At 41.4% G+C, this 10,985-nt stretch overlaps 1 protein-coding gene across 1 annotated transcript; it reads right to left on the bottom strand.

The window, feature by feature from the left end:
- Positions 1 to 207: 207 nt before the first annotated feature.
- On the bottom strand, positions 208 to 8,720 carry LOC124166536 (serine/threonine-protein kinase pim-3-like). The gene is made up of 8 exons (XM_046544086.1): positions 8,404 to 8,720; positions 8,097 to 8,209; positions 6,464 to 6,511; positions 6,106 to 6,369; positions 5,648 to 5,747; positions 3,249 to 3,425; positions 2,108 to 2,753; positions 208 to 1,985 (listed from the first exon to the last, which is right to left on the bottom strand). Exons 1-7 carry the CDS (start codon positions 8,477 to 8,479, stop codon positions 2,524 to 2,526), a joined length of 1,008 nt encoding a protein of 335 aa, XP_046400042.1. The 5' UTR covers positions 8,480 to 8,720; the 3' UTR covers positions 208 to 1,985; positions 2,108 to 2,523.
- Between the last annotated feature and the right edge of the window lie 2,265 nt (positions 8,721 to 10,985).

The following is a 10,985-nucleotide window of genomic DNA, read 5'->3' as shown; positions in this document are numbered from 1 at the left end:
CTACTTGTGTGTCATAACTGTTGCAGAGGGTGTTTAAATTATTACTGGAGACACGAAAAGAAGTAGAGGCTTGTCCAAGGAATCATGTTACGTAACTAAGTTTTAAAAAAAGGCACTGGTGAAAATTGGAAGAGGGAAAACTCATGGACTGGACTTCCAACAGCTTTCAAATAGGTAAATACCTTCGGGTTAAAGAAAAACAACAAATTGAATGGAAATAATAAATGTTTAATCAGTCTCATGTGAAAATATTCAGAAATTGTATATATCACTTCGTCGTAATACACCAGGTAGATCAACTTTATATACATTGGAAAAACCTAACTGTAACAATTAATGCAATTACCCACAGTAATTTCCAAATTTCATAAAACGATACAACCCGATTATTCCCGAGCTGAATATGTACAGACTGCGGACGCCAATCTTAGTGGCCAAAGACAAGGAGCGAACAGTCAGAAAGTACTCTTGCCATTGATGAGTTGCATTGCATTTGCCCGGCAACCTCTTAACTGGGCATATATATAAACAAAAATAAGTTAAATGATATTCACCATAGAAAATGACAGGAACTTAAGTGACCGTTAACATGAAGGAACAAAGACAGCCAACGTTGACGTACAAAATGGATACAAAATGTTCACAGCTCTCCCAAGTTAGGTAATGCGGTAACAACTAAGGCCAATGTATTGATAGAATTCTGGCCATTGAAAATTGTGCAGATACGGTGCTTGACCTTACTCAAACATTTGAAATCAGCGCAAGTAAGGAAATTTAACACAGAAATAATTTTCAAAGAGCAAGTTCTCAATAACAAATAGAAAATGTTGCAAACCAAGGATTGAAAGGCTCAAAAATAAATAATTTTTTTAGCATCTCCTTAGATGCTATAACTAGCATTCCAAAGAATTAACTAAATGAGGGTCATATCGACCCACCTAAACATGACTGGTACACAGCTTAATTTGGCAGTAATACATAACACTCATGAATGTAAGAATACACCAGTCACGGACATGTTGAGTAACAGCTCTTAGGTGGTAATTCACCATAATGATCAATTAGTACAGCCTATGGATCAGAGAAGGCTATAAGAAAACAGTATAACCTCAGGTTACAAAAGGCACTTTACTCACAACAAACAAGGTGCCAATAACCACAGACTGCACAAAAACTTGCTTCCGCTAAAATGCAGCAGCAACGTGAATGAGGGTTTCAACAACAAAAGGCAAGGGTATGTAGGCCCACTGTAACCTCCTAGTGAGCTAATTGGCCAAAGACCCAATCCAGAACATGACCAATGCTAGGCCGTAACATTTGACTACAAACACAATGTCAGCTTATAATGTAGACCTTTCGCAAAGAGTAACTGCAGACGGGAGTCAGAGCTGTCAGTTAGACGGTCTGCCTTCAGGTCTGCGAAATAGTCCATAACAACTTAGGAGCTCAGTGATGATCCTGTCGTCAACTGGTGTAGAAGATAAGTCTTGAAGATCAGTCGTAGCAAAGATGACATCGTCTTTATCTTAATTAACAGAGGGGATTACATTGATGCTTAGTCTTTGCACCGTTCAATTTCAAATAGCCCCAACTAGGTGAAAGCAAGGTCCAGCCTCGCCTCAATTTCCATAGCCAAATAAATAGCACACATCTTCACACACAAGCACAGCACTTTATACACGATCGGGCCCATAACACAGAAAACCCGATCAACCTCTGGATGGAGGGACCACGGGATGAGGAACCTCACATTCTTAATACTGATAACCACTTGTTCTTGAGCTTCGTCTGAGGACAAAGTAGATCTGAGGAGCTCCCAGATTTTATAAGTCCTTTCTCAGCGCGGTAGTAGGACATAAGCATTAGACGAGGATCGGGAGCAATTCAGTCGCCCTAAGGATGTTTAAAGGGCATATATACGGGGGTCTGCAAACAGCTGCTCCAGTACTGTCTCCACTGGCACATCCTGCAGTGGCATGGCACTTCTGTAAAGATAAAAGAAAATAGGAATTCAGGTTAGAGCTAATAGACAAGTGATTCAATAGCTTTATAAGCTATATCAAGTATTTCCGTGAACATTTAGAACTATATCAGAAAGAAACTTTACCTGATGTTAAAATTCGAAGATCTATCGCAGGAAAACCGCCTCCTCAGCACAGGGGACGAAACTGTTGCAAACTCCACTCTGCCCCAAACCAACTTCCTCCTCCACTTATCCACAGGAACACGGCAAGGTCCAGCCTCGCATCCACTTTTCTCATCCCAGCTGCAGTCACGTTGTAATAAATAACACATTTGCACGCACAGACAAACAGATCTATGTAACACAGGCGCACATAATACTGCACCCCTCCAGATGATGGCAGAGCCATGAAAGGCGTCAGGAATCGTCCATGTTCCTCCCACACCCTGAATACTGAAGGCCGCCCTTAGAGGTTTCTCTCAACGGGCAAGGCCTAGGGCCGCAGCCCTCTCCAGATAATCCATCGCGCCCCCCCGGGCGCCCAACTGGTCCAGCACTGATCACGCGTAAGATGAGGCCGAAGACTCGGAGGAGGCCGACGAGTGCGTGGGGGAGGCTGCGGGGGAGTCGGGCAAGGGCGCTGGCATGGCGGGCAAAGAGGCCTTGGACGGCAGGTCGAGGTCCTCGTCGGCCAGCGGGAAGGTGATCCACGAGTGGGCGAGGATGGCCTCGAGAGAGGGCCGGTCCCCAGGCCGCACCGACAGGCACTTCCTGATGAGGTCGCGGCACTCTGCGACAGGAGATAATTAGGTAAGGTCAGAGGCGTCCAAGTGAGCACTTTCAAGATGTCAAATTAGGAGGCAGCAGCCAGGAATGTGCCAATTACATTTAAATTGTGATGTACCCAAGTAGCCGATGGTATTCGAGCAACCAAAACGTACTCGAGTTACCAGGTAATGCTAGGGCAACCAGACAGTATACGAGTAACCAGGGAGAAAACCGAGTATTTTGGCGAATGCATTGGTAGGCGGTAGTTTTCTTCCAAGCACTCGTGTAGTATTCATCTAGCATGGCAAGAAAACACCAAGGAACCCAAGTATCCACCAATGTGACTGGAGATACTTGTGAAATAGCCTTGGTAGTCTCTCCTACTCCTCCATTCTCGAATACTAAGAAGAATACAAAATACTCGAGTAATTATGTTCCCATTCGTATACTGTAGTGGAGAACATTTGGCACACTCCCAGCATTAACGTCGAAAAAAGAGACGAGAAAGTGCCCTCACCTGGCGTTAACCTGTTTGGGAAGACAAGCTCAGCTTGGACTATCTCGTCATCTTGCTCAAAGGGCACGTCTCCGCACACCATGTTGTACAGGAGGACTCCCAGCGACCAAACAGTCGCACTTCTGCCGCAGTATCTACTGTGGCGGATCCACTCGGGGGGAGCATAAACACGCGTACCTATGGGAGAAGAATGAATAACATTATAAAAGTTGAAATTTTAATTACTTTAATACAGAAGACATAGAATAATCGCGAAAGAAAATAGTTTAAGCGATGATAGTCCACGTTCAGACTCTACGCAAACATTTTAGGACATATCGAACAGTAAATATGGCTATCTATATGAACGCTGTTTGTGACATATAACTCCCTCCACTTTGAATGAACGGGCTTAAGGTATACCTTGATATTACACAATGCCTGTGGGCTGGCAAACGCATGACGTGGGTTCGTAGATCTTTACCTCAAAAATGTATGAAAATTACTAAGAAATTTAATTTAAAATACATGTGGTGCTGGAGCCTTTATTAAATTTTCTTTCAATGGCATTCTTACGTATAACATAGTATATCATAAAATGCCAAAGATTTTCTCCGTACGGCTTTCTACATAGAAATGATTTCGTCGTACGCCGGGTCCCAAACATTTCGAATTTCAGTCCCCATACTGTTTGTGAAGCCAATGAACTCTCACGCCCGCATCTGGGCCATGCGGCAAATTAGTTTCCGTACCAACGTGGAGCACGTGGTACTCTCCCCCCTTACAAGCCCCACGCATATGCACCCCGAGGGGTCGATCAGAAACGAAGCGGTGACGTCATCTCCCCCACCCCGGTCGAAATGTGTTTTGATCCTGACGAGGGGAAGAGAAGGGGGAAAGAGGGGGTAGATTTTGGAGCCGGTGCGTCTGCCCCAAGTTGCCAAGATGGATCGATAAGCGGTAGTGGAGCGGTCTTACCTCGCGGCATCCAAGCAAGGGTGGTGTTGGTGCAAGACGAGAGGATATCTGGAGGAGGAGCGGCACGAGGGAGCAGCAGACAACGCGCTCGGGAGCGGCTCTAAACGGGTCACGGATGCCTCTCTCCCCGCCGCTGTGTCCGACATCCCCTTATTTTTCCCGCCAAGCCCAGGGCCCGTCTCCGATCAATAATATCCGCCCGCCACGCGTCTAGCCGTCTGCCACCCACCCTCCTTCCTTCCCCCCCCCCCCACCCCCCTAGGATCCCCATCCTCCGGTGACGTACAACCGCAATGGACCGCCACGGCGATGGCGGCATCACAAACGGGAACACACAAAAGCTCAAACCGCCCCCTCTTATTCCCCCAACGAGCTGCAATGGATTCACGACGCGACCCGAAAGGATATAAAAATAAAAGAATATTCTGCATTGAAACGAGAACACATAACTCCAGCTCGCGCGGAATTTTTTCTGACCCCCTACTCCTGTAAAACTTACGCTGCTATATACGTAGATATTTTCAGGGTAATGACCGCAGGGGAAAAATAAGTAAACAGGACATCAGAAGGTAGTACTCGGTCCTCGTCAACGTTACCTTTATCCTAAATATGAAAAATACACCGTAAAATTTTCTCTCGCGTAAAATTGTAATATTGGAGGCACAGATAAATGCTGACTATACTGTACGTATCCTGAAAATATGGATCCTGAGTCGGAGTAAGGTTATATATCTAAATGATAATTATTTTGGGCAATCCAGCGTCCAGGAAAAAAAATTGGAGCAGGCTCTAATAATTAATTCCTTATTCGCACTAACGGACTCGTTTTTGCAGCTTGTCAATCGACATGATCCCAATTTCCATGCTACTTAGCACGTACGCTACAGCATGCCGCGTGTATATCGACCATTCCTGATACGTAGGGGAGACGCTTTGGATCAACTGCGATCCACTCCAGGGACGCTGGGCAGGGGATGCGTGTTCATGCTGTGATATAAAAGTTTACATTCGCAAACCTTATAACGAACCTGAAAATCTAAAATTATGCCGTGAGCATAGCATTTAAGGACACTAGGCCAGAAAGTTGGTGCAAGCATAATTACACGTGGATTAAAAGCGACATGAGATGACATCATAGTAATGTCAAAATATTGTACTTAAGGAAGCTTAAATTTTTAATACATAAACACGTTTTCCAAATGATATCATTACTGCTATAAAACCATCCCTTGTATAGAATGATCTATATAACTAGGGGTAACCGAAAAACGCATTATATACGGAACTTTTTCATTTAACCTCATTTTTTCCTATCAGGGAAAATATATCTCGCGAAACGAAACAGGTAAAGACAACAGCACAATTAGCCCCAGTCAAACAAGCTTAAGAGTTACCCGCATGCAAAACTTTGCAATGCTGCCGAAGAGTAAAGCGAAACTCACCATCAAAATCGGTGTACAGCTCATTCCTCAGGAATGTGGCACATCCAAAATCGATCACCTTCAAGGAACTGGTCTTTAAATCCACCAAAATGTTCTCGTCCTGTAAACAAATGGAATAAACCGTGAGGACAAGAAATTTGAACACACAGTGAATACATAGGGAGTGCGCTTTTCAAGTAGTTTTGCAGCTGAGGCCTGTTCGCAATTTTGTCAGGAAAAGGCGGAAGACCATTGAATTTCTCCCTACACATTTCCCTAAATGGCAAGTGAATCAAGGTGACGCGATATGAAGCAGCTTTAAGGCCTTAGCGATCAAGGAGAATCACTCGACAAACGTCGACAATCCACGATGACCTTACACAACCAATGCGAAACATAAACGTTTATATTCAAGCCCCAGGCTCTCAACGATAAAACTATCGGGAAAATCTTCTGCGACATTGGAGGATGATGCTCACCTTGATATCCCTGTGGATGACTCCAGCGTCGTGACACAACATGACAGTGTTGACGATTTGCTTGAAGAAATCACGTGCCACGCCCTCTTTCAAAGTCCCTTTCTCCGTGATGAAATCAAAGAGATCCTTGACAGGTTCCGGGCGTTCCATGACGATAATGAAGGAGTTCTGACGCTCGTAGAAATCTAAAAGCTTGATGACTCCCGGAATGTGGGCCACTTTACGCAGCATGCAGATCTCCATGGGCACACGCTGATTTCCGACCTGGAGGAAGACAAAAAGTATACAACGTGAATCATCAACACGAATCAATGCGGAAGACTGCAAACACTACAAACGTATACGGAAGCCTACTTACAATGGACCAGTGTGTCACCTTGCTCTTGCTGACCTGCTTGATTGCGACCTGGAGAGTAAAAAGGAAAAAAATTGTCAGTAAAATGCGAAAGGAATGTGCGGAACTGTAACATAACTCGCCATTTAAGACAATAACTGAGCCTACGATAGTTTGAAAATTGATGGAAATGTATGACCCAGATACATTTTTTTAACATTGTATATTTTGTTTAAGAATACATTACATGCAAAGAACAACAGCTCAAAAATGCACGTCTCACCTCGTACACACACATGAAAAATGTTTGGAATGTTTAAAAATTTCCCAAATGCTTGCGTAACAAACGCCTACGACGAGGTTAAAATGTAACTTCAAGTTAGAAAATCAGGCAACGCAATTTATCTAAATGGCTTTTTAAAAATAGTCACAGGCACCGTAAAAGGAAATGCTTCTTTTCCAATGAGCGGATACATAGATGAGGCTTTAAATGACAGACACTAACCACAATCCTGCCTCAGTATTTTTTTTAAGAGCCACGACAACTATTACGATAAACAGGCAAATACAGGTGTAAAATAATAAATATCCCGCGATCCATTCTATCGTCTTCCAACGTAAAGCGATTGCAATTCAAAGCACATTTACTCCGAAAAACTGATTAAGCACTGGTTGTATGCATAAACACAATACGAAAAGCGAGAAGGGGCACCAAAAACATCCTTTTCGTCACACAGGAAGTTCTTTACATAACTCCCACAAGCCACCTGAAATGAGTTTGCAGGTGGTGAACGTTACAAACGTACGCCACGTTATCCGCCACAATGTTTTCTTGAGCACAAACACGTGCGACCAGAGTGAACTTCAGCGAAGCATTCAGAAGCATCGTAACGAAAACTAGAAAATGTCAGGAAACAAAGTAAAAACCTACACTGTCAGATATTAAGATAGTGAATACGTAACGAAAATATCCACGGCAAGTTTAGCGGAAATATTTCTCTGAATTTCTCTAATATAATAAGCACCCACTACCATCCATTCCTATCACAACACACAATATTAAAATTGCAAATTATATTTGAATCTTTATCATGGTAGAACGATGAAAGAGCACTTCAATTGCATAAAGAGGTAACAAGCGGAAGCAAAATTCATAAGGTGTAATATTCATTCCATTCCCCTAGTTATAGTTAACGCCTTTATTAACTATTTCGGCCCCAAGTCGACTGAAGTCCTCGCTGAATAACAAACAACTTGGATACGCTGCTCTGTTTATTGTGGCAACAAGAGGTAATATTTAAAAAGCAAGGCTGCCCTCTGCTACACTCAATTCTTCTTTCTTTCAGAGCTTTAACGAGTCACACGTGCTGTCATACACCAATGAACCAGTTTGGAATCAATGCTAATGCGAGGTGAAAAATACGACATCGATATGCTTCCGTGATGGTATTTAACAAAAACACGTGGAAAATACAATTTACGGAGAGAAGCAGAACTTATTGCCGTCGGACTAGGGGGGCATTCCAAATGTTATACCACAATCGCACATCTACAGTTACGTAATAGTCATTAAGTAATAGGTTTCCCTCAAATGTACAACTAAGCTTGGGCAGAAAAGCTAGCGTAAAAATGCAACAGAAAGAAATACAATACATACCGAAAGGCCATCCCTCCGGCGGATACCAGCGTACACAATCCCATAGCCGCCTTTACCGAGCACATTGCCAACTCGGTACGCGCGCTCGAAAGTCTCGCGATGCTGGGTCATAGCTGGAATGAGAAACAACATCATAAGAAAATGTTTCTCGTGCCACCATCTCGAGATACGTAAATCCACATGTGTTCACTAATTTCACTAGTTTCGCCACTAAGTAGCATAACACTTATGCACGCATAAAAAAACGGACATCACTAATTCTTTACTTTGTAATCCATAGATATTCTAAATCACACCCTAAACTCACCAAATCGCTCTTTCTCCTGATTGAACTCTCCACCAAATCCAAGGATAACGTTAGGCACACTCCTGGCTAACATCATATCAGTTATTAAATAGCACAAAGCAAACACAACAACCTTTCAAGGAGAATTGCCATAAATTGACTTCTGTGAATCAGTAATTCACTACGACTTAAATCGCCGGAATGCTGCCAGAGATTAGAACTTCAACAATGACACAACAAACACTTCACAATAACAGAGGCACCGTCCTCGACGACTCGTCAAACAGAACTACGAAAGGAGCATCGTGCACCTCACATAAGAACGCCCCAAATACCACTCCAACCGCTCCCTCGTCGCTAGACGTATTCCTCCGCTTGGCGGGTTAACCGCGCGTAGTAAGACTGCTCGTACCTTACAAGTTTTTGTAATAATATGAATATTTTGATGGTTTTAATGTCTAATTAAAATACTTTTAACGTGATAAAAAAATCAAATGGAAAAATAAGACATTAAAATGACAATAAATTCGTAATGATTTTTGTACTATTTTCTTTGTGTGCGGAAGGATTCATGGGTCTGTTTTGTGGGCGGGGCGAAAGCGTCACGTTTTTACTATGAAATTTCCGTAAGGACGCCAAATGGGCAGTTGTACACATTAGGAACTGAGCGAAATTGAATGGATTATATGCGCTGGTTAATGATAACTGTTAATTGGGCATTTTATGTGCCATATGTCTCTGCAATTTAGACCATAGTGTGTAAATGTTAACAAGAATGTTAATCAAAGGAATTAAAAAATTGCTTTAAATCTGTCATCCAGTTAATTTTTTATTAAAATTAAATTGACTTGAGTTAGAAAAATAGTAATGGAAATATATTTTTTGGCTGGAGTAGGATGCCAGGCAGAGGAATTTGTTGATTTTATGGGGATAACTTAGGGAATAGTGCCTCCAATACAAACCATAATTTTCCAAGGATAGTAATCTATTTCATAAAAAAAGTTTGTACGATCAATGAAGTTATTTATACTATAAACTGGCTAATTAATGCGAATGCTCTCTGGAAGTTTGAATTGAAAGAACCGAATGAGGCTTTCCGTTTCATAAATTCCATGCAGCAAAAAATTAAAGATTCTGAATACACCTAAAAACTTTTTTCACCTAAAATATGGGCTATGACTCGTTGAAATTGGGGAAAATGATTATCATTTTATTAAAAATTAATCCAGAACATTTCCTGAAAAGGATCGCTTGTCTTAGCCAGTTGCGGATGAAACTGACAGAAACGCATGAAGCATCGGTTAATCTTGGCGGCAGCTTTTGGGCGGCGGCAGCTTCAACTGCGACATCTGTTGAAGACTTAAAGAACTATTTGAAGTATCACTTTTAGCGGGATTTTCGAAGCAACATGAAACTCCATTTTTGTTGAGTTTCAGCCATTCTTTCCTTTATTTATAAAAAAATTGATTTTCAAATGTTTCCAGCAGGATGAAATTTGAAAATTAATAATGAAAGAAATTTATTTAATATAAATTAATATCAAAGAAAAAACACTCAAAAAGCTAGAAAACACGATATTTCATTTTGTAGAAGAGCTAAATAATTGGTTAATCTGATTGATTTTTTGTGAAGTTTCCAATTTGAAATGTTTGAAGTATTTTTTATAGATATTTATGACCTTCCGCGACATAAATCAATATTTTATTTATACCGATTGAAAATATTTCAACGAAGTAATTTTTAATGCCAATTCAAAAACAAAGAATTTCAATAGTAGTCAGTGACTGCAGTCTACCCTGCAAATGCTATTAATCAATTGCTTAGTAATAGGTACATTGCACGGAATAGGTAGACAACTTTATATTCTGAACCTATATGTCTCGTGTGGTTTACGTGTTTACGCTCATGATAGCGATTCCTTTCTTAGGTACTAATTGATTAAGTACACGTACGAAAATTCGATTTTTTTTCTTTTCTTGACCTTGTTTAATATACATTATAATATTTCCTGGAGTTTAGGTCAATTTTAAAACAAGTTTCAGCCAACGTTTCGATTTATTTTTAAATCATCATCAGGGCTATGTAAGAAAAAAGTATGAACAATATAAAATACAAAGATTAAAACGATATGCAATATTTATACATAAAAAAGGTACAATCTATATCTTTCCCTCCTCTCCTCACTTGAGAAAGATGGGCTGCGTCCCATCGAAAATTTGTAAAAACAACCTTTCCCCGTAAGTTCCTCACTTTTATTTTATTTTATACCCAACCCAACCCAATATGAGAGTCCTTATGGGCAAGCCGCCACTGACAGTCATGTGGCACATGGCAGTCATGTGGCAGTTTCTACAACAGTCATGTGGCACTCATCCTAGCCTTAATCAGAAACGCACCCGCATGCTGGACACTGGCCAATCACACAGGACAACGACACACGGTCAGACCAGAAAATAGGAGAGTGCTAAACGTGAGTTTACATTGTGTAACACGAAATGTAATTAAGTTACTCATGTTTTACACGAAATGTTTTACAAAAAAGTTAAAAATCCTTGTAACAAGTTGCATGTAACATTGAGTTACGAAACAAAAATTCGTGCTAT

This window comes from Ischnura elegans, chromosome 10, assembly GCF_921293095.1.
Source record: "Ischnura elegans chromosome 10, ioIscEleg1.1, whole genome shotgun sequence".
Lineage (NCBI taxonomy): Eukaryota > Metazoa > Arthropoda > Insecta > Odonata > Coenagrionidae > Ischnura > Ischnura elegans.
Note: the sequence above shows the minus strand (reverse complement) of the source record. Positions and strands in the feature narration are given on the sequence as shown.